Genomic DNA, 25503 nt, shown 5'->3' with positions numbered 1-25503 from the left:
TCATTGCACTTTCTTAAATGGCCTATATAATATATTATACTGAAAAAACATATTTCAAGTATAAAAAAAAAACTATTTTAATTTGATAACTTAAAAATATTTGGGTATGAATTAGTAGTTCATAATTGATTGACAGCTTAAGTAGTTAATTTATAGACTATCTACACACACAAATTTTCAATACAAACTAACATATGCTCTGTACATTAACATATCTAAATTGCCTTAAATATATGCGAAAACATTATATATACAAAATTTAAATTTTAAAAAGTGCGTTTTTTATTTCTTGTTTGAGTGTAGTATTTAAAAAATGAACTCACCTAGTAGTCACCTAATAAGATGTAATGGTGACTCAAGTATGTGGCGTTTTGGAATGCTTTACCAAGGCACATTCATAATTTGATACTTTGAAAATGTACTATGAGCAAGACAGTGACAGGGGTTCTAAATTTAGTGATCAACACAAGGTATGTAATAACTTTTCTGACAATAATGGGCATTTTCTTTTGATAGTCTTTTTAGTAACACACCATTCTTCATACCTATTGCTAGGAGACAATAATTTTACAGTGATAATATTTAAATACGGTGGCATAAAGCAGTGATTAAATGTTGTATTGGGAATTTTATTTGCAGATTTAAACATTTCTTGCAGCATTTTTTCAGCTAGTTTAATATACTGAATGCTCACGAGGATACATGCAATGTTTAGTAGCAAAAATGCAGAAGGTATACATTTCTGTATGAATTAAAATGTGACTTCTAGTAGTTCTTTGCAAGATAGTCTTAGGAGTATCAATTCTTTTTACGGTTCTTCTGATTCTGCTACAATGTCCGTTACCGTGTGATTTGGCATAGAAATGCCATTCAGCTCTCAAGTTGACATCCGATTCGAGATTACATAAATTAAGAAAGTTCTTTCTATTTTTGTTGTGTATTTGAGTTAAGTATTTCAGTACGCCACATGCTGTGTCACCACCAGAACTATAGTACTACTGTGTGAGTTCATTTTCTTAAAACTATGCACTGAAGCAAGAAATGAAAAATGCTCCTTTTTTTCCTTTCAACTATGTAGATAATGCTTTTGCACGTGTTTAGGCAAGTTACATAAGTTAATGTACAGAGCAAATGTTTGTATGTATTGAAAATTTGTGTGTGTAGATAGTCTATGAATTAACTACTTAAGCTGTAAATCATGTATGAACTACTTATTTATGTCCAAATATTTCTAAGTTATCAAAATAAAATAATTATTTTTATACTTAAAATATCTTTTTCCAGTGTAATATATTACATAGAGCACACTATACGTAATTTAAGAAAGTGCAATGAAGTTTTCACACTTTTTATTTCTGTTTTAGAGAGTGAATTAACTAGCAAAATTGCTCAATTTCAAGGACCTGTATCTTTTTTAAAAACCAAATACACAAAACAATATATATAACATGTATAGTACTTGAATGGAATATTCAATCGGAGAAGAAATTTTATTTTTAATTCCATCCCCTTTTGGTTTAAAGGGATCTAAAAATGTCATTTTTTTCAATTTTCTGATCTTTGAGGGGCTGTAATTTATAAAGGGTAAACAAACACACAATTACAGCTATATTTTCTCATTAGTGTGACTCCAGTGATTAGTTTTTGCCATATTTCACTTTGTGTTTTCATCCCCTAAGCGAGTTATGACTCTTTGAAATGAGTAAAAATTTTACATTTGACCTTGAACTTTGGCCTGCTGCCATTATTTTAATTATTAAACTACAGCCACGTAACTCAGCATGTGAGACTATCATTTTATGCACTTTAACATCAAAGCGTAAAATTAACTGCCATAAATGTAATTCAAATAGATTTTGGCCAAAATGCAAAGGTCTAAATGTCCCATTTTTGACTGCGAAAATCACTTTCGACGACCTCTAAAAAATCAAGGGTTAAGGTTAGAGAAAAAATAAAAGTGCTTGTAAACATCATTCATATGCATCTTTTTGGGATATGAGTTTCAAAAAAATTAAAAGTGGTCGAGCGAACTCATCCGTTGGATCTGTATGGAATGACCCTTGGCTAAGTATCGGAATAAGATAACTTTTATTCAGGTGTTTAGTGGGTGATGACGGGTTAGCATTGCGAGTACCAGGTTCTGCAGTCTGTGCATTGGTTTGAAGTATACTGATTAATACTTTACTTGATACTGATTAATACCTTTTTTTTTCTTGAAGTCTAACGTACTAAAAAGTTTTAAATCACGCAAAGACTACCAAAAGTTACCATAAAAAATACGAACTTTTCGAAGGATATAATTGAAAATGGGACGGAAAGAGGCGATGCGTACGATTTTGATTTTTAAGATCTGGAAATTTAGATATTTTGTATTTATGTATTTGCTTTTAATTACAATAATCTTTTTGTGTGTGTGATTTTCCAGGATGCTAAATTTTTATTTAAAATATAAAGCGTAAACGTTGCTCTTGACTAAAATATGTCATTTCAAATTTTCAATGCTTGAAATACGCTTGTAGGTTTGTAGAGGCAATAAACTATCTCTGACCGGAACTCTTCTATCTGTGGAATAAATACATACACTTCTATGTCGAACAATTCCTTTTTGTTGATATAGTTAACTGAAACGATCATTAACGAAAAAAAGAAGGGTATTATGCCGCGAAGAAAATGAAAATGTTGCGTCTAAATATAAACCAGCAAACTGCTATCGTAATTGCACCAAAATCGACAGAATAGTGGACCTTTTAAGCGAACTGATTATTAAGTATGTGAGAGCTATAACATATGCAGAAGTACGGTTAAAACGGATTGAGAAGAGTTAATAAGACTCATGAAAGTAGCTATTGAAGACCAAAGGAGTCTGTTGGTTGCCATAGAAATCTGCGGCGATTAATGACCCATCAGAAATTAATTGTGTTTTAGAAAGAACTAGAGTAATTTTAATTCGTAAGTATTTTTCGCTCAAAATGTGTCCATGAACTTAATAACATTTAGGTTTTTATGTTGCACGGTGTTTTGAATGTACTGTAGGAAAGTTTGGCTGTATTTCTACTTTTTTTTTAAAAATAATTCCAAGGATTTCATAAACAGAGAAACTCATTACTTAACCATAAAGAAGAATTTCTTTCAAATAGTCATTTTCATATGATGCTTATTTTTAATTTAAATATTTTAGTTATTCCATTTATAAGAGATGATTTCATGAAATATGCAAATAGACTTAGGTTAGAAACCTGAAATTGAAGATCAAAAAACTTCACAGTTTTGAATTATGCCTAAATTTTAAAATATTAATTCATATAAACTATTGGGAAGCGTAGTGTTTAACTTTAAATAGAATTTCTACCGATAGTGAAATCCTGTAACATTAAAATACTCACATTAAACATTGAATGACATTTAAATGACCACAACTTCGAAAGTTATAAATTATGTAGCGCAAACTGGGTTTAAAGTTTTTGGTTATGAACTGTTAAAATTATTTTTTAAATGTGAATGAAAATCTTCTAATTTAGTTTGAATTTTTTGATCAAATGGCTTTTAATACACAGACTGACATATCTCAGAGCAACAGTATGGTATCTAATCCCAGGAATAACTCTAAGATATCCTACTGTTGCTCTGAGGAGACGATATATATCTCAGAAGTGGTTCATATTATCTAAATATATAAAGGAGACGGTGTTTCTTTGTTTGTTTCTACTCGATGGCAGAAGCCCCCATAGCACTACAGCTCTGAAACTTGGCACAAAAGTCGAACATACCCCGGGTCCGTGCACTTCGAAACCCAAATTCTTAATTTCTAATTAGTTTTTTCTTAATTAAATGTTTTATGTGATTTTTAGCCCTTTTTTTTGTTCAATTCGTCACAGATCCCCAACCAATCGCGCCAGAAAAACATTTTCTGTACCATAGTGTAAGGAATTTAATTTCAAATATGACGACCGAAAGAATTATGAAGATCGACCAATTTTTGAATTTTTTATGAGTTTTTGAAAAAACCTTTATTTTGCTTTTTTCCCCCGGGATTAACTTTTTTCTAAACCCATCCCCCCAAAAATATGTATTGCATGTTTCTTTCTGAAAAATTATTATGTAGTAGTCAAAACATGTCTCTTTCTTCAGAATTTTTTTTTTTTTTTTCAAAAATACGCGATAGCTTTTTTAAAAAAAATTTTTATGAAATTTTGAAAAAAACCTTTATTTTTCGCTTTTTCCTCGGCTTAATTCTTTCTAAACTCATCCTACAAAATGTATGAGAGCTTTCTTTCTAAAAATTTAGTATGTAGTATTTCAACTTCTTCAGATTTTTTTTTTCTTTTTTCTTGAAAAATATGCAATAGCTTTTTTAAAAACAATTTTTTTTTTAAATTCAAAGTGACGCATTTTTCCCGGTTGGGGGAAAAACGTAACTGGAAATAGGTTTAGAAAGTACGAAAAAGAGATAGATATAGATTAAATTAATACCGCTGCCAAATTTTATTTAAACTGCCGCCGTAGGCGACAAACTTGCCATAAAAACAGGGGGACACAGGCATCGCCGTGCGGGTACTGCTAGTAGCATACAAATGTCATCCACAGCAATGGACCTAATATAAGAGTGCACATTAGTTTGTTAAAAAACGTAGCTTAAAACTTTTAATGCCATTTAGGTGCCTGAAAATAAAACCTCGATTTATGATTTAGTTATACGAATAAGGAAGGCATGCCCCGTTAAAAGAAGAAAGTATTTCTCGTACCATAAACGAAATCACAGAATTTGAATATCATTACTCCCGGGGTATTATACCCTTATATAATCACTGATATTTCTAGAAATCTAATCAATAACTTCTTCAACGCTACGTAGGGACAATTGAAATGTGAGGCAGATCAATATTCGTAGTTTTATTAAATATTTATTACATTGTATAGAATATTTGCTGATGAAAATAAATAATTTTTGGATAAAATGGATGATAAAAGTGCTTTTACCGTGAAAAATAGTCATAAATCATTTTTTTCATGAACAATTAGATAAACAAATATTGATTTCCGCAACGTTACTTTTGTAATAAATTGTATTGCTTTTCAGATAAAATTACTAATATGTTGTCTAGACATTTCTTTCACTGACACAATTTACTAACCCTTGGTGAATGTATTTAGAGTTTTTCTGTGGTTGCTATCGATACCTTTGTAAGCATAATAATAAAGTACAGGATTGATTTTTCTTGATATAATTTTTCTCAATACAATTAAAGCTTCACGGTATTCAAGATACATTGTTACTTTAATCAATTGTTTGCTATGTATAAAAGCATTTCTTTTTTAACACAAGATAAAAGAATTTAAGTCTTTTATACAAAGGGGCAACTCATAAATGGAACTAAGGCTTTGATACTGACTAAGCCTGCATCAATTACCATTTTTACACCAAAATAATAATGAACTAAATTAAAAAATAATTTATAAGAAAAAAAAATACATATACTTATATTAATAAATGCATACAACTGATGCTTGAAAAATATCCACCTTTGGCCGAGGAAAAGAGACTGGCAAACCTGAGGCTTTGGAGTAACTATCACTCTCAAAGTACTATAGTCTCTTCGTATTTCTCCACACTTCTCCCAACGGTACTGCCGTTGTCGAGAAGGCCTGTTTCGGAATTGAGTTGGGCTGTCGTTGCAGCCGTAATATCCTTTCTTTTCTGAAGTATCTTATCTTTCAATTGCCTCTTTTTTTTTAAGTTAAAAAGTCCGAAGAGAGCCTTACACACCAATTCAGTCAAACTCTGTTTGCCAGCTGATGATGCTATTCACAGACTGGAAAAAATCACTCATGCGCACAAAGTTTCAAAGTCAAGTGGGCTTGATTCATATCCATCAGGTTTTCCTAAATGGAAAAAAAAATAATAATGATATTATTGTTATAAGGTCTGACACTTCTCTAACAGCCCTGGTATATTTCGTTTACTGACATAAGAGAACATTATGGCTGGAAGAATGCATTGAATATCTTGTCTGCAACTTTTCTAATGAAAGAGATATTACTTTTGATATAAGATTATCTCCAGAAGCCAACTCAATTTGCTCATAGCATCTTGACTTAGAATGCTTCTTTGGACAGAAATACTATTATAAGATAATATAACTGCACGTTGTCTCTTTTTCTTCCAACGCCACTTTATTCTCAAAAAGTTGATTTTCTCCGCCGCATCAATTGCACTAGATTGAGTTCCTGTCCATATTTGTCTCTTTGTACCCCTACTTGTGATATTGAAAAAACATTTATCCATACATCGTTATGGTGGCTTAAACATTTGAATTTTACAAATAGTGCTGCTGTAGGGCTCTGTAATAGAACATTTCAGAAAAGACGGCAATCAACTCCCGATTATCCGCAGATAGGGTGGCACGGTAACCGCAGAAAAGCAAATTTTTCGGATAATCTGTTGAGGATAATTAAGTTGATGAAACACGATACGAGTGTATAAAATCAATAACACTTGCATTCATTTAATTTATAGCTGACAACAACAGTATGTTTTAAAGAATGTATATAAAAGCTAAAACAGAATCTCTCATTATTGCAAATGGGTTACACAAATACGCGATCAAATCGTGCAAAAGATTGACTGAAGCAAAGCAAGCTAGGTTATACTAAATCCAAATAGGGGAGGGGAATTTATTCGAACAAAAAATTCCCCTCCCTCTAGCGGCACCGGCGACTAGCATTAAGCTTCTTATAATAGGGCTTTCAAATTCTGATCGGCAAACTTTTTTGTGACGGAAGTGACGTAGTTTTGTGTGCAAAAAGCAACACTTGTACTTCTCGCTTTCTTTCTCGTTGCCGGTAGTTGAGTGTACTGCGATAAGTACAGCTGTTGGTTATCAGCAGATCATCCATTGAAACATGAGTGTATCCCCAACGCATTTCGAGCAGTTTAGTGTTCAGATGATATAGTCGAAGATCCGGCTGCAGATTTGCTACGTTCATTCAGTATCAAGTAAAAATCAATTTTTTTTAATTAAATTCTGAAAGGGGCAATATGTTTTGGCTTGGTTGCCTAACAAAAAGTGCCCGCAAGTATATAAGTAAGTTGACACTAACAAGACACAAGCTATTATACAGCTTGAGGATTTTGTATTTTCCAGGGAGGAGGTTTTATTTCATTTGAAAAAGATTAAAGCAACTAAAGCTCCGGGACCAGATAATATTTATCCAAAAATTTTAGTTGAATGTGCAGAGGAATTAGTGGATGTTATTTTGAATATTTTCAATGCTTCTTATAACTCGGGGACGGTGCCAGAGGACTGGAAGCTGGCTAACATAATGCCACTCTTCAAGAAGGTGTCTAAAGGTATTGCTGGGAATTATAGACCTGTAAGTTTGACTTCGGTGATTTGTAAGATTTTCGAAACTTTGATCAAAATTAAGATCATGATGTTCTTAGAGACTAATAGTCTGTTGACTAGTTTGCAGTATGGTTTCAGGAAAGGTAAATCCTGTACTACTAATTTATTGCATTTCTACGACAAGGTTACCTCAGCTTTAGATAACAAAAAATGTGTGGATGTTGTTTATATTGATTTTCAAAAAGCTTTTGACAAGGTACCGCATGTTGCTCTTCTCAGCAAGTTAGCTGACATTGGAATAGGAGGAAAAACTTTACTTTGGGTTAGAAATTGGCTTACTGGTAGGAAGCAAAGAGTAGTTGTGAGAGGAAATCATTCTAATTGGAGTGATGTTTTAAGTGGGGTTCCTCAGGGATCAGTTTTAGGGCCTCTTTTGTTTATTATATTTATGAATGACATCAATGATAATATTTCTGGAAGCATGAATTGTTTTGCTGACGATGTAAAAGTTATGGGGATTGTCGAAAATGAAGAACAAGTAAAACAGCTGCAAGAGGATTTAGATCATATTACTAAGTGGGCAGATAAATGGGGTATGGCAGTTAATGTAGGGAAATGTCAAGTGCTACACTTAGGTCATGGAAATAAGCGTATGAGATATCGTTTACAGGGTTCAGTCATAAATCAGGCAGAAAATGTTATGGATCTGGGTGTCTTTATAAATCAGGACTTCAAGTTTAGTCAACAGTGCAGTATTGCTAGTAACAAAGCCAACAAAATGCTTGGGTTCATCAATAGATCTATTTCAAACAAATCTAAGAAAGTTCTTCTGCCTTTATATAGGAGTTTAGTAAGACCTCATTTGGAGTATGCTGTTCAGTTTTGGTCGCCTTATCTGAAGAAAGATATTTTTGTATTGGAAAGGGTTCAAAGAAGGGTAACTAAATTAGTAAGGGGACTCTCAGATTTAGATTATGATACCAGACTTAATAGGCTTAACATGTATAGCCTGGAGCAAAGGAGAGTCAGAGGGGACATGATTCAGTTATTTAAATTTATCAAAATGAAAGATGTAAATGGATTAAATTTTTGCGGGGAAAGCAGGACAAGGGGTCATTGTTTTAAGCTATTTAAATCTCAGGCTAACTTGGAAATCAGGAAAAACTACTACTTTAGCAGGGTCGTGGGCACTTGGAATAGCTTACCGGAAGAGGTGGTAATGAGCAAGGGAGTGGATAGCTTTAAGAGGGCCATTGATCTTCATTGGGGACTAATTAATTGACTAGGACCAGCCTAGCTGGGCCCAGTGCCTGTTGCTGGTCGTCACATTTGTATTTGTATTTGTATTTGTATTTATCAAATTAATAAAATTTGCTTTTTAGAGGAAAAAAAACATGAACTTGTTATGGAAATAAATTATACTCTACTTCAAAAAAAATATATCTAGAGAACTTGAAAAGTAATGATTGTCGTTGCGCAACTGGCCGCTATTTATTCGCAGCCAAATGTAAACAGGTACTATTTTGGGACGTTTATATAATGATAAAGTATATTCATCATTTATATAAGAAATTAAAGATCGTTTTTTTTTCTGGACGTGATAAACTAAGGTTGCCTATGTAAAAGTGGCCGCAAATGGGTGTTGCCAGCTGTTAAAGATTGCTTAGAATGAAAGAGTTAGTGCTTTGCGATATTTGTTTGACAAGGATGGCAATAGCCAGTTAACCTTACGGGCGTATCCAGAGGGGGGCAAAGGAGGGAAATTGCCCCCTCCCTCCAAAAAAAAAAAATAGAAAAATTGGTGTTTAGTTGGGTTAATACCGCTATCAATTTAGAACTATATTGCTTCAAAAATCTTGGTGGAAGAGGGGTGGGGCAAAAGACCAGTCACCTAACTGCCCAAATGATGAACTTGCCCAGATGTGCCCCGAACTTCTATTTTTAGGAGGACGGAAACATTCACTGCGCTAAATGGAACTTCAAATTTCACCGAATGACGATAATTTTGCCAAATGGATCTACAAATTTTGCCGAATGAAGACATTTTTGCCATATCGTCAAACAAAATTTGTCGAATAAGGAGAATCTCGGGAGGTCAGAGTGACCTCCTATCGGGGCCTCCCAGGCCTGCCCCCCTGCCCCTTTCATGGTTGAGCTGGATATACCCTGAGTTTTAAAAATCATTGCGCATGCGTCAATTGCTAGTGTTCTCAACCAACAGTGCAAGCAGTAATAAACGAATTTCAAATGCTCCAAAAGAAATAAAAATAATAAGTTTTTGTGTGGTTACATTTAAAATCCCATACTCATACAACATGCATTCCTCAATAAAAGGTAAAATATCTCTCGTCTATAAAATTAGAATAAATGTTTAATATTTGAAAAAATATGACACCACAGTCAGGTATGTATAAGACAATCATATGTTTATGTCAGACAGGGCTGCCACTGGCAAGTAAAAGAGCGACTATTGCAACTATTTTGAATTGTTGCAGACTATGACGACTATTTTAGTCTAAATTAAGAAAAAACGACCATTTTGTAAAAAAAAAACTGCATCTACTTCAGCCTAAAAGCGACGAAAATGTGAAAAATTCGACGGATGCAAAAAAAAAAAAAAAAAAAAAAAAAAACTTTTCTAATTTCCAATTCACTCAGGTCTCATAAATTACGCAAAAAGTCGTCAAATGGCGTGGTTTTTATTTATCGCCAATGATATAATATCGCCCCTTTTTTCGTTTTTTTTCTCTCCTGGCGTCGGAAGCAGTTTAGATTTAATAAACAAATGCTATATTTTGAAAACTTTTTTTTCTCTCGTAGAAACAATATCACTAAAAGACACTTTTTAAATGATGGTTATTATTACACAGGAAACACTTCATTTTTTTAACGTCGTGTCTTACGAGCTCCAAAACATCACAACAGCTGAATAGAGGTGATATCCTTAGAGCAGGAATTAGTAAATGGAGGGAACGAGTCCAATCATTTGCTAATAGCAAAAGCTGAGGCAAAGAGCGCCAGACACGTGACTCAACAAAGACGAATGGTTGACACGTTTTGCGTGAAAGTAGCGAAAGAAACCTGCTTTCTTCCAATGCTTTGCTTTAAAATATATCACATGACTTGGGATCTTTGCTTCAGTAATGAAAGTCTTCACTCCCTCTATTTTATCTCCTCTCAACAGTGAGAACATTAGAAATCGACGCATTCGCAATGGCTTTAAAACCTTGTACCACTGACTATTACCATCTTTGTCGAACAAATATTGCAAAGCGCTAACTCTTTCATTCTTAGCAATCTTTAACTGCTAGCAACCCCCATGTGCTGCCACTTTTACGTAGGCAACTACAGTTTATCACGTTCAGAAAAAAATGATCTTTAGTTTGATATATAATACTTTATGAACGTATAAACGTCCCAAAATAGTACCCGTTTATATTTGGCTGCGAATAGGTAGAGGCCAGTTGCGCAACGGCAACCATTACTTTTCAAGTTCTCTAGGTATATTTCTTTGAAGTAGAGCATAATTTATTTTAATAACAAGTTCGTCATTTTTTACCCAAAAGGTCAAATAATATTAATTTGATAAAAAAATACTTGCGGGCACTTTCTGTTAGGCAACCTAGCCAAAACACATTGTCCCTTTCAGAATTTGATATAAAATTTTGATTTTGACTTCATACTCGATGAACGTAGTAATTCTGCAGCTGGATCTCTTACTATGACTGATGTTTGACTGTTTCAGTTAATAAAATGGACAAGATTTCATTCGTTCACATTTAAATCGAGTTAGGTATGAAAATTGAGTTGCTAACGGGAAATATTTCCCGAAGAGCTATTATTTCTGTTAAGAAATTAGTTACCTTGCTAGATTTGCTGAAAGTGAGTTTTACTCCACTTTTCATCAGTTATTTTTACGACAAAGCAACTGTCAAGTTCGTCATCGAGTTCGTCAAATTGATAGGCCATACAGCTCTTCCCTCAATTTAGTGCTTCCATATAATTCAAAAATTTAACTTTTATCGTGTGTTTTTACGACACACAAATACTTTTTCGAAGTAAATTTTCAATTTCATTGATCAACGTTATCCTATCCTAATTGCTTTTAATGTTTTATGCATCTATAATCAATTTTTATACAGTAGCAGTTAAGGGTAAAATGCAATATGCTTATGTTAATAGGCCATTTTTTAAAATTTTTGATTAAAGGAAGGGAAGTAACAACACAGTTCCGGGAAAGCCGATTCCTCCCTTTAGTAAATGAGACTGAATAATTATGCTTGATTCTTCTAATTTTTGATAAAACAGACATTATTGCAAAGTTGTCCCACTAAAAATGGATGATAGCAGACATATTTCTCGTTTCATGGGGACTTATTACACTGGTTAACAAGGTTTCTGTTCTTTAGTAAGTAAGTAGTGACTTTTATATGTATTAGGGGGTGTTGAAAAAGAATATGACAGTAAAAATATTCATCACCCACAGATTTTTGAAAAATCCGAAACTTAAAAATCTCAATTTAACGACATTTATTCAACACGTGTAAAGTAATTTTGTCATTTACCGTTTTGTATAAACAATTACAAAGTTTAAAACTAATATAAAACCCAAAAAATAAAAATATACATTGTTTAAAAAATTGGAGAAGAATGGAAGAGATTTTTGATGAAGAAAATAATGATACTCGCGTAAAAAATTTCCTAAATTTCATTCTTTATGTAGCTGTAAATGCCTTAACTGCGGAGTCTCGATTATTGGCTCTATCACATACTTCACTAATAAAATTCCAACAGTAATCCCGAGCATATTAATAAACCATCCTTGATATCGCTTTTCAGTTGCAGAAAATATCCTGGTGGAAGCGCTTCCCATGCTCGTCGCTCACAACTCCCATACTTTCAGGGGGGAAAATTAGTGGGATGCCAAAAAATAAATTTTCAATGACATTGAACATCCTATTTTTCTGTTACTTTTCAACCTGTTTTTAAGAAATGTTTCATAGTTAGGAGTTCTATTATATCCTAAGAATTCTGTCAAAACATTTTTTAAATAAATTCTTGCTGTTTTTCCCAAATGAACTAAACTAGCTTCAAAATTTTGTTCCTTCATAAGCTTTAATATTTGTGGGTCAATGAAAATACGCTCCTTAATTTTTGCATAAGTGAGTGATGGGAACTGTTCCTACAAATATTGAAATCCACCCCCCTTTTTTATCCATTACTTTAACGAAATTCTTCATCAATTCCAGCTTTATGTGTAAAGGTGGGAGATTTTTTTTTTATCGATTAGAGGAACGTTTTGAGTTTTTTTTTTTTTTTCACCTGGCAGTATTTGTTTGCGCTCTGGCAATTTCTTTTGATATAATGTTCATGTTTTGCCCTGCTGTCCCACATAGAGTAGCAGTATTTTGTATAATCTACTTGATGATCGATGAAAATGGTAATTAATTAAAAAACTGCCCGTATGCTCCAATTCTGACGTGAGTAGTCAATTTCATGACGCAATATCTTCATATTTTCGTAAGATTCTTTCAATATGCAAGAATAAGCTATGGGAACCGATGGCAGGGCATTTCCCTGCGCCGAAAAACAACTTCAACTACCGTGATCTTGCGTGAAACCGAAATGATGCGGAACGACTAGCACCATTTGCCCAAAGTCGCAAAAATAAAACTTATCAAAGTGAATTTGGTTTCTACTTCCTTGTTACATGTTTTAATGTTGTAATGAGTAAAAAAAAACATGTGTCTATGGATCAAATGCATCTAAAATTAAAATGTTGTAAACTTGTGACTGCTATAAGATAGCCTATATAATCCAAATCTTATAAATAAAATTCCTTAAAATTGGAGGGTGTGATAGAAAATTTTTGCAAACATACTCTTTTTCAGCACCTAGAAATCTATAAGAAACACCCAAAGTACATTGAGGAACAAAAAAATCGTTAACATTTATTTTTCTGTGTTATTAGTACAATGTTAGATAAAATAGATATTATCAATGTTATTTCCACCTTATTTCGTGAGCGATGCATTGTTCTTGTCATTTTTTATTATATTTTTGAAAATTATCCATGGATTTTAACGTTATGCTATTGTTATTTAATTTTTTTAACCGACTTCAAAAAGGAGGCGGTTATCAGTTCATACCGTATCCGTATGTATGTTTTTTTTTTTTTTTTGTCCACTCACAGCGTCTCACCTAGTGAACCGATTTTGATGATTCTTTTTTTAATGGATAGGGGATGACTCAACTTAGGTCCCACAACTTTGTTTGACCATATTTGTTCCTAAGATAAAAAGTTATGGGCAAAAAAACAGTAAATTTCATGTAATTTCCCTATTAAATGATTAAATATAAAACCCATTGCTATAAAAGTTTGGTGCCATATAACGGTAACATTAATAGTAATTGTAATGATAATTTTGCATGAAGGCTTCTCTGAAGCAAAACAGTGATATAGAGTCGAACTTCTTACTAGGTAACTTCTTACTTTTACTGAAATATCTACATTTACACTAAAAAGAATGAAATAAAAAAATTCTGAAAAAAAAATAGAACCGACTTTAAAATTGCTCTAAAAAGTGAAAAATAATTTTATTCTTTAAACACCATCGATAATACTTTTAAACAAAATTTTTGAAGTTGGCGCAAAAACGATAGATAAGCTCATTCTCAGCCATAATTCAACTACAACTATAAATTTAACCAGGCCTAGTTTCTTCACTACCACATACATAATGCATTGATAACAGCATATTTGAGTAACGATATAAATGTTTCGTTCCTAACTTTGGATGATTTTCTAAAAAAAGTATGAACGAAGCATCGTTATTGTGCATTCATAAGGAGAAGACACTTCGGCACGCCTTCCCGAAAGCAGAGCTAATTTTAGCGCGGGGGTGATCGCTACCGCTTGCAATTGAGACAACCCTAACTTTGGCGGGCATTTAAATTTGCGAAAATGTCTTTGCGTTCTTTCCTTTCGTTTCTAGCTTCGCATAATTGTTGTCTACGGGGAATCTTTACCTTTTAAACTGAAAATTTCAGAACTATAAATATTGTATTTACAAAAAAAAAAAGATATTTTGTTTTCCAAATGAAACATTTCTATTAAGGATAGGCTTTCTGAATTTTGAACGATATCCTTTTAAACACTTACGTCCTATATTCGAAATTGCAAGTGCGCTGATAAAAAAAGGGGGGAGGGGGGGCAGAAAAATTTCATTGCCATACAGACTGTGGCATTGAAATGCTTAAGGGTTGCCTTCTTTTTGAAGACTTAGTATATCTCTCTCCATCTCCCTCTCTCTTTTCTTGAGGGTGGAGATGACTCAGAAGCTCTCAGGGGCTGGGTCTTTGATACTTCTGTATGGATTGTACAAAATTTCAGATCATATAGAGTGGATATACTATCAGTAAGTCTACAGTAGCAGTTATTTTTAAAAAATGCTGAAAACATTATTCGAACAAAAGTTGCCCCCCCCCCCCCCTCCAAGAAAAAAAAAACCTGGTTGAATCAAAGGCGGGGACTGACCAGTTGTTCCAGAAAGGATTTACATGTGAGAAATAAAAGTAAATGAGAAAAAGAAAATCAATCTTAAATATATTAATGCAATTGACTATTAAAATCAAGATTATTTCTCTATGTATTGCATGAATGTTAATATTTAGAAATATGTAATAATTTTCGGTGCTTTATAAAAAGTGACTTTGGTTCGAATACTGTTTTAAAATTATAGGTTCATCGGTAGGGCCCTCTTAAGAGATGACGAGTAACCCCAGGGCGAGTATTTGCCAGAGCGGGGGGGGGGGGGCTAATTAACTTCGTTTCTATGGGGGGGGGGGGGGCAGAAACGAAGTTAGTTATAACACTTCAGTACAACAGTATTTCAACGTCCACACGGATTGTCCATAAAGGATGTTACACTTCACCTTACCCTCTCCCCTCGTCACATCTCACGCAATGTTCGATGAACATATTGCTATAACGAACGCTTTTATTTGAACCAAAATGTGTGAAGTCACATTTCTTGTAATCCCCTCCCTCCCCTTTGGGACTAACTGTCAGAAGTTCATGAACCCCGAACCCTCCCTCTCTACCCCTTTCAAGCGTAATATCATTTGTGAACGGCTCCTTAGATTTGCTCTAAGTCACCAAAATCGCACTAACAATTGTTTAAAGGGAAAAGACCGGCTCTCCCCTCCCCTTGGATAGCGCTAGTCACAATATTTTTAAGATCATGTATGTTTTTAACAAAGAATCATATTGCACCCTACTGGCAAGGAAAGTGACACAATTCAAAATTTGGAAAACCGCACCGGCTACTGATTTAAATTCTAAATTTAATGCTCTTTCTCGACACAAAAATCGCTAAGTTAGCTCACCTAAATGGTGCAGAGGGGAGGGGGGAGCAATGTGCGATACGTTGAACAACTGAATAGGTTGACTATAGCAACGTTTCTTGCTAAAAATTACGCCTTTTACATTCAGAGTCAAGGACGGATCCAGAGACTATTCAAGGAGGGGGCGATTGATTTCACACTTTTTCCCTTTTATAAATTCACAAACCTCCGCTCCCCCCCCCCCCCCTTTTCCAAACACCATGAAAGATCGTCTCATTTCAGTTATTTTGGGAGGGGAGGGGACTTTTTTTTCTACAAAATTGCAGAAGTGTGTACCAAATCACATCCCTTACCTTAACGCCATCAAAGGTGTACCATAATAGTTTCTCTTTTTTTTGCGGGGGGGAGGGGACTTCAATTTTCGAAACTTTCCTGAGAAGAGCCCTTGAACCCTATAACCCTGTTTAATATTACTAAAATCGTCTAAAATTGAGTTTTTGGAACTCTGAAATACTTCTTATATAAAGTTTGGATCCCTATCTTTAAAGTATTAAGATAACAATTTCATTTTCCAGACAGCAAGAGCTTCGTAAAACTATTGAAGATAGGCTAAAACAATTTTCAACTTCAGTATCAAAAATATGCCGTGGAAGAGTTCTGCATCTCGACTCAAGGAAGGGGCGATCGCCCCTCCCTTATATCCGTCCTTGTTCAGAGCTGTATTAGAATACGGGCAACAAATGTTTGCCTATTTTATGATTACCATCACATGTAACGTTGTTCCGTAAAAGTACTGGAAGAACTGCATTACTTTCAGAGTAATCGCAAAAACTTAAAAAAAAAAAAAAGCATATACATTTTTTCGTATTTACAAAAATAAATAGGTCAAAACAGTAACATAAAACGTTGTTTCAGGCACTTATTCAATTATTCTGTAGATAATCATATTGGCATGTGAAAAGCTTTAACTTTTGTTTTGTTCCTTTTTTCATTTCTGAAGAATAAAAGTTATATTGAAAAAAAAAATAGTACTAAAGTATTGAAATGTGTCACACAGAGTGCAACTTACTTACTGTGGCTTCCAAAATTATTCGTACGCTTTAAAATATAAAAATAAAGATTAAAAATAAAGTGCCTAGAAATTGAAATAGTAGTTTAATACATGAAATACACCGCCAACTCAGTCATTTCCAGCCGAAGACTGCAGTTTCGTGCTTATTAGCACTCATCAGCCCGGCATAGGAAAGTGACTGAGCTGGAGATGGAAAACCTCTTATGGAAGCCAAGAGGGCCAAAAAAACTGGTAGCTAATGCAGAATTAGCACTGACCAGCCGAGTGACCGAAGCAATGGTTCGGTTCATCTCGAAAATTGCTGGCAAGGCATGGTATATTCAGTAAATTACCGCCCATTAGCCAGGGCTAAAGCAGAAATACATGAAATACTCCGCCAACTGTGTCATTTCCAGCCGAGGACTGCAGTTTTGTGCTTATTAGCACTCATCAGCCCGGCATTTAATAATTTTTCATACTATCTCTATATTACATCAACCCAACTTTTTTCACAAAATATTGACTGTTTGAAATGGGCCAAAAACGAGGTGACATAGAAATATTTGCAGAAAAATTCGAAATTAAAGTTGTCGTCTGTCGTTTTCTTTTTTTTTTATTATTTTTTCAATGCAGTGGTTAAAAGATTGTTTGGTATTAATTTTTGCTTGTTTACTTCACAAATTCTACGTATTATTTTCTAAACGGGTCGAACTCGCAAAGTAACAACAAACGCAATTCGAAAATGTATTAATTCTTCATTATATGCGAAGTAAAACAGTTCGAAATATTGCAAAAGTAGTTCATTTATCCCATACTACTGTGTAATACTTAAAAAAAAACGCTTTAAAGAAGAAAATTGGATCGAAAATAAGGTGAGATATGGTTGACCAGCAAAATTAACAAAATGCGATTAGAGATTTATAATTAGAAAATGCGTTAAAACCCACGTTTGAGTTCCGTGAAAGTTTCAGCATAATAGAATGAAACATTTTCGTTCCAATTTCACCTGTAACTGTTCACCTTGTTTGCAGAAAATGTTTAGTTAGTGTGAAAAACAGAAAGTTTAGGATTTCCTTTGCAAAATCAACGATAAATTAATCCGAAACGTATAGAAATACACTGCAAATCTTAACAAATGTAGCACACCTTTTCTTCGAGAGAGAAGGTGGGAGGTGATTTCTTAGAAAATCATAGAACACTAGTCTTCTTCCATTGCGATAACGATGGCCAACTGGCAACCTTTCTCAGTGTTGGTCTGAAGCCTCATCCCCAAAAAACGCATATAGAATCTTCCGATACCACGTGTTGGGGGCGTGGCCAAGTCTCAACTGCTGATAAACGGACAACACACTAGATTTCACTTTTTGTTTTTGCGGCAACTTCAAAAAATTTGTTTAAAAGTATTATCGATGGTGTTTAAAGAATAAAATTATTTTTCACTTTTTAGAGCAATTTTGAAGTCGGTTCTATTTTTTTTTTTTTTTTTCAAAAATTTTTTTTCCAACTAATATTGTAACAATTGCCGTCCATTTTATATTTTTGAAACTTGTTAAAATGTCCTAATATAGTCTGAAATTTACAATGTTGTGGCAATAGAAAAAAAAATTCAGGAAATATTTTTGTTCAGATTGTCCCATCACTCCTTACTCTCATCTATTAAGGGCTGATCAAACATTTTATTCAAACAAGGTAACATGATGCTCATCGGGGCTGCGCTGTCTTCTTCAAAATGTAATATGGCCTACTTCAATTGTTATATTTATTTTATTCATGACATACTTAAACATTAAAGCTTTTTGTCAGACAACGTTGAGCGTGCTTAATTTCGACACGTTCGATTTTCTGACATTTTACCCTTGGGGGAAAAAAAATCTCGTAAAATTTGCATGTTTGAAAGTGTCATTGAGTTTGGTTGCTTAAACTTGGGAGAAAAAAAAACAGCAAGCTTGAAAAAAGAAAATATACAGCGTGTCCCCGTGTATCCTACACGACCTCTGTTTTCTCAACTGTTAATTCTGGATGTCAAGGACTTCTAATAGCAAAAATGGTAAAAATAAGTTGCAGAGTTAAGATATTGAAAGTTTTCACTGTGCCCAAAAAAGATTGAATGACATTATTTTAACAGCTAAACGATGGCAATATTTTAACAACGTTATTAAACGTGTACTTAATTACAATTAAAACTAAGTTACCTCTGACAATCAAGGTACAAGATAATACAAGTAATTTTAAAATGTTTCATTAGTATTATAATACTGTGTGGTACATAAAAAAAAACTTATAAAATCAGAAGTTCTTGTTATTACAACCATTTTAAATTTTAATCCAGACCTACTTAGGTTTAGTGCAGTATTTCCTCATTGAATATTTAGCATGTGTTGACATTAATTGTGTAGTACAGTTTGACAAATGCATACGTAGTAAAAAGGAATACCTTATTTCATTTATTTACTCCTTAATTTATAAATTCATGTAAATATTCATTATATAGTTCATTTATTAATAAATTGTTAAACATTCATTTATTTCTTCACTTATTTATTCATCATATAGTAATTAATTCTAATATTTATTAAATTATCAATTAATTTTTTTAATCTTTATTCATTCATTGATAATTTCATTAGTTTATTTATTTAGTCACGTAGTCACTGACGTGGGGCAAAGTGATAATTTTCTCTTTTATTTTAAAGCACAAATTTATTGTCAAAAATTGAAAATAATGTTTCAATACTAGCTATCTGATAGAATACAGTCGGATCTCGATAACTCGAAGCTTATAACTCGAATATTCTTTTATCTCAAAGTTGTCATTGAATCCCAAACTCTTGAGACTGTTGTGGAAACTTCCCATAACTCGAACTACCAAACTCGTACGTTTTAGCCGGTCCGTTGGAACTTCGAGCTATTGAGAGTTGACAGTATATTGTTCTCTCTTTACGTACTGTAATTTTCAAATTGTTCATTTTGAAAAAAATGCACTTTATTCTAACTATTTCGCTTTGACCCACATTCACTTTTCATTAAAGAAAAAAATCATAAACGTATATGAAACGTATTCTAAAACATCATAAGGTCAGAGAAGCTTATTTCAAAAGTGGGTAAAACATTCCAACTCTGCAAAAAGTTTTAGTTAAAAATATATTTATAGAAACATCTTTAAATATTACACGCCAGCAACGCTTATCAGCTCGGGTTTCTTTCCATATAAAAAGCTATTTCTATCCAGTTCAGTAATAACTTAGGATTCAGTTTTTTCTGTCAGTGATATCCTCTATCTCAATTGGCGCAATTCAACCTGGCTGGAATTCCTTTTGGCGGTCAGAAAGCTAATATTTCATTATTGTTTCGTCAGGTGAAGATAGTTAATCGTTCGATGGTAAACCATAAGACGTTAAAAGTATGCAATAATTTCGGTACTGCACTGTATGTTTATGGAAAGAAAAATTGGTCCATGGGCTCTGGTAATAAGTGCAGAGATCACTGCTTTTGCAAAAGTTTGAACTGAGAGAGAAGAAATAGGAGAAGGGTAATCAGCGTCATTTTACTGCATTGGTAAACCATAATTACCACTGAATTAAAGGGCGCTTGAGGACATGAAATGGCGCTGGAAAAGGGTGAAAGAATTATCGGTAAACTAATTTCTTTCAACCTCTATGATCAAGAAAAACAAATTCTCTTGTTGTCTCGAAACTGTTCCGACTAAGTGGTTTTAAACTCAGAGAATAAAACTGCTTATTTTTCGCAAGCCCTTCATTTATCTCTTTTTTTTTTCTTTTTTTTTCAAATTTACTAGCTGCAAAAAGTACTATTGTGAGTTTTTTCTTTTTTTCTGAACAAAATGAGTGCGGGTGTAATAGTTGAGGAATTCAATTTTTGCAAAACTTTCAGGATAAGTCAGTGGTACAATGAGAACAAAAAAAAAAAAAAAAGGCAGTGTCTTTCTTCTTAACTCTCTTTTTTGTCTCGAGTACAATTCACAGCTTAAGGTCGTGAATACGTAATTATATGTTAGTTTTTTTTTTTTTTTTTCTAAAGCAGTGAATACCGTATGATCATTTTTTGATATGGATGCTACTTGATGCTTGGTAAATGTTAGAAAAAAAATATTTGGAGGGTCAATCTTGGTTGTGAGAGAAAAGGTAATTCGAAAATGTTGTTTTCGTTGTTTTTACTGTCTGAATATCTGAAAAAGCAGTAACGTAAAAAAAATCCACTAAAGTTGCAATGAACTTAAAGCATGAACTCTCGTATTCTATTTAAAATTATTAAACAAGCTTTTATAGACTCGATATGCATGTTCTTTTGCTCAATAAAGATCTCGAATAAAATAGATACATCAATAAATGTTATACCATATTAGTTTTGTTTAAAACATTTTGAGGTACAGTGACTTCTTTTGAGGGTCCCAGCATTTTTTTTCAGCTGGCTGAAAAAATAAAAGGGTAGGGGAGATGAAGCAAAGCCACTATGCTTCTAAGGAATAAAATTAGTCACTTTATTTCGACTTGATGAACTGGTCAAAAGAATTCTATACCACATAATCTTTAGAAAATTAATACACTGTTATAACCAGGGATTCCAGACGAGTGAATATATTCCCCCTAAGGTGAAAGCATGGTGCCCAAGGGTGCCATGCTTAGCCAGGAAATAGAGCAGGGGTGCGAAAACAGCAGACAATCGCAGACAGGGGTGCCAAAACAGCAAGCAATCGCTAAATGACTCGCTGGCGCATGCGCTTCCGGCGTACATTCACCATTCAACCACTTCAATATGGCGGACGAATGATTAGTTGCATCTATACGTGTCCTTCTATGTCTTTCACATTGAATGAAGTACACTAATGGATTAAATCTCAACTTCTCTAGGATAATTCTTTAAAATAACAAGTAAGTACAGCTTTTAATCACTTTGTAGCTTTTAGTGCTTTCAAACATAGTTAAAAGTACGTTTACTGCTTTTCTAATACCGTTAGTCCGTTACGGTACCGTAATACCGTTAGTTGTTTAGTTTCAGTTTACCGTTACTGTCGTGAAATTTCCATCATTCAAAACGCTACTAAATATATCTATCATTATTTTCTGGATTACTCGATAAGCAACATTTAATCACCAAAATAATAACCGCAATAAGATTATCCATAATCAACAAGTGAGAACCTAAATAAAAATGATTCTTGTGCTTCGCAAAAAATAAAAAAAAAATCTCTCTCCGTCTAGCTTTTTTTTTTTTTTTTTTTTTGCTTTTTCATTCAAGTGTTTGAATCATTTCTTGTTAGCGGTTAAAATTTGGATAGCGTTAGAAATTTCTTTAGGTTTTTCAATTGTCGAAAAATGTCATATGTGCATTTTATTTTATTTTTACTCTTGATTGAAATTTTGAACATTCGAGAAACGATTTTGTTTTTCCGTAACTTTAATATCCCAGAATATTGTTGGATCTTCATGTAAGTAATTCATAATTACCTCTACACTTTACTTTCGGTGCGGTTATTTCTCACAAATGATCATTAACTTAACTATGATTATTGAAATTATTACTCGTCTTTAACTTTAAATATATTTGTGACAACTCTTTGACATCAAGTAAAGTGGGTAGATATTTATTGTTTTATTCATTTTTAATATTACTTTGTAAAAAAAAAAACATCAGTTCGCAGAATTTGTTCACAAGTTTTTAAAGACCCGAGAGTTATTATTATTATTATTATTTATTTTAATTATTTTTAAGAAGAGGATAAAAATTGCACAAGTCTGCAATGTTTTTCATTTGCTTTTACCGATCAGTGGGTCAAAATAGGTTGAGAAACACTGAGTTAGAGCACGATCAAATGAATTAAAGCAATGAGCACTTCTTAACTATGTTGAAAACTCTGAAATATGATTAAATGCTGTAATTACAAGTTTTAATCATTTCCAGTACTGAATTCATGCAATGTGAAAAATGTCCAAAACGTAGAATATCATGAATCAAAACAAAACTATTAAAAAAAAAATACACAACTGTATTCAAAAACGCACACAATACGGGAGAGGGGGGAGAAGGATCTACAGTAAGGGTGCCATTTCTCTCTCCGAAGGTTCATTCTTTTCACCCCGGCTGCCTATTTTTTAAAAGGTGCTTGTTTTTCACCCTATTTAGAGGTGCTATTTCGGCTCCGTATCGGGTGCCGCTGGTGAACAAGCGTTTCACCCCTGAAAGGTGCCGAATGCAACCTGTAGTTTTAACAGTGTAGATGCTACAATGGAAACTCTGTTGGTAGACATTGTCTGCGGAAATGTAAGGATATTATAATTTTGTATGTTGATTTTTTTTTTTTTTTTTTTTTTACCAGGACTTGGTTATCCCGTCCTAGAACAAAGATCTCGGGCTCTCACTTCAAGAGTCTCTGATAAAAAAGTTGTAAATTGCTTTTTTGAACGAAAATTACGAAAAACATTCAGTTCAGGATAGCTTCAGACCCAGGGCTATACGTGAGGTTTAAAGTTTCTTTAAAAAAATTTTTATTATGAAAAAAAAAGGGTATTTTGATTGTTTGTCTTGAACTTTAAGATTCCTCGAGATTCTTTGTGTATGGTTTTGCATTCGAAACGTAGTTAACACTTCGCTCTCCTTTCTTCAAAACGATTAATCATTGCTTAGTTTGGCTTGTGTGCTTAACTTAGAATTTTATAGTAAAATAGAAAAAAAAGCAAGAAAATCTGAAAAAGATATTTGCATCAAACTCAATTTTAAAAAGTTTTTTCAGCAGCGTTAGATTGTTTTAACACAAACAGCATGTTTAACATATCTCTAATTCATAAAGATCTATTGCACAGCTCACAAGTTTTCAGCCTTTCCTCTGAAAACGCACAGGGTTTCAACCATTTAAAATGCGCCTATAAGGAACGCAACTATTTAGAATTATTATTTTAATCCTAAAATAAGTATTTCTGGTTATATTTTTCTTTCTTATTTAATGAAAATGCATGACTTTTTTTTTTTTTTTTACTGCTTGGAAATTACAATAACGGCTTCTTTTTACAGGATACGACAAGCAGGCAAATTGTACAAGTTACCGGTTTTGGACCATTAATTACAGATACCTTGGGAGTCATCCATACGTACATCACAGGCCTTCTTCTGCCTCCTTCTTCTCCAGACTCGACGCCTGTATATGTCTCTTTACCTCCAATTAGTCAAGGTGGGGAAGGTCAATTAGTGACCCTCCGAAGCGAAGCAAGGCAACAGGCTTACGTTCCTTCAGATGGTCGAAGTTCCTTATTAGCTGGTTCGGCCACATCTACAGTAACAAAACCTTCACTTCTTGATGACTTACAGACAAATCTCATCATGTACCCAACGAAAGAAATGACTACAAGGCAGCTCAGGTACCCAATTTCCCCTTTTAAAAAAATCTTAAGCTCTTTATACAATAAAACCTGTGAAGTTTACCACCCTTGTAAGTTGACCACCTTTTTTAGGCACGGAATTAGCCTTTATCATATAAATCAACCTTTGTAAGTTGACCACCTTTTTAAGTTGACCACTAAAGTAGTGCACCGCAAGTGGTCAACTTACACAGGTTACACTGTATTACGAAATAGCAAATATTGCTAATGTTTAAGTTTATAAACTCTTTGCTTTCTGTGTAAAATTTTCACAGGAAATAAAAAGCTCGTCAGAAGTTTTAAAACAGCAATGTTCGCTAAAACTTATTGCTATGTCTACCCTGTCTCATTTTCTGTTCTCGCTGCATAGGTATCGAAGAAGCAAGACAATAGATTTTTAAATCACCATTTTATTCAAGGAAGTTTGATACTTGTGTAGCTGTTTGAAAAGTGTATCAGAATCGTTGTATTGAACCATCGGCAGAATCTCAGTACACTTTATAGCTAGTTACACTTACACGAGAGATTCGAGCACTATGAAAGCATCCACAAGTATAACGAATAAATAACGAATAAATACCTTTGTGCTGAAAATTCAGGTAAATCAGTAATCCAACGTTATAAACCTGAATCCACAAGTATGCCAAAAATGCAGATGTAATACACTCGACGCTGTTTTCTAATCGACAGGAGATTACATAGTATTGATATAAACTATTCGAGGCCCTACGCAGACTACAAGGTAAAGCCAAAACGTCCAAAAATATATTTTTGCTAATATCTCAAAATAAGGGATGCCTTCTCGATTAATGCCGATCTCGCTCAATGTACACAGCTGATGAATTGACAGGCAGTTCTGTACTATCAGCAGTAACGAATGCGATTGCCAGAAATAAGTCCATCAGTAGTCTAAATACCTTATAATCATCAGATAATTGTGCTTGCTGGTTAAATGGAGTAAAGTACAAAATCAAACAGGATTTGAAAATTTTTTGGGCTTTGAAAAATAATTTTTTTGACTTTCATTATAAGCCATATCTTGCGGAAGAACACTTTTACCCAATCTGTTCTTGTTGGCTAAAGAATATTATATCCTTTAATGTAACATAAACCCTTAACGGTAACTCATATTGGCCTATTTTCCACTCATCACCTTTTAAACAGCAAAAGGAATTTGTATGCAATTACGTGTGTGAAGATGTGGAAGAGTCAGTGATTCACTTGTTGCAAAACGGCAGACATCAATGATGTCTAAAACCAATTCTAGGGACCAATTTGCTATCTAGTCACCAATATTCAATCATATGGTAAAATATTCACACAGTCGAGTCCCGAAAAGTCGATAACCAGGCAGAGTCCAGAAAACTCGGCCGCATGCTGGCAGGGCGAAAAC

General features: G+C 33.6%; 1 protein-coding gene across 1 annotated transcript in view; it reads left to right on the top strand.

Moving 5' to 3' along the window:
- Positions 1–25503, top strand: part of LOC129219295 (probable E3 ubiquitin-protein ligase HECTD2) — a 122376-nt gene that overhangs the window by 35585 nt on the left and 61288 nt on the right. Inside the window, exon 3 of the mRNA XM_054853637.1 lies at positions 23778–24110. Within this exon, the coding sequence (XP_054709612.1) occupies positions 23778–24110 (333 nt within the window). The remainder of the gene's footprint in view (positions 1–23777; positions 24111–25503) is intronic.

The sequence above is a fragment of the Uloborus diversus genome, chromosome 3 (genome assembly GCF_026930045.1).
Source record: "Uloborus diversus isolate 005 chromosome 3, Udiv.v.3.1, whole genome shotgun sequence".
Classification (NCBI taxonomy): Eukaryota; Metazoa; Arthropoda; class Arachnida; order Araneae; family Uloboridae; genus Uloborus; species Uloborus diversus.
This window is presented reverse-complemented; position numbering and strand designations above follow the sequence as displayed.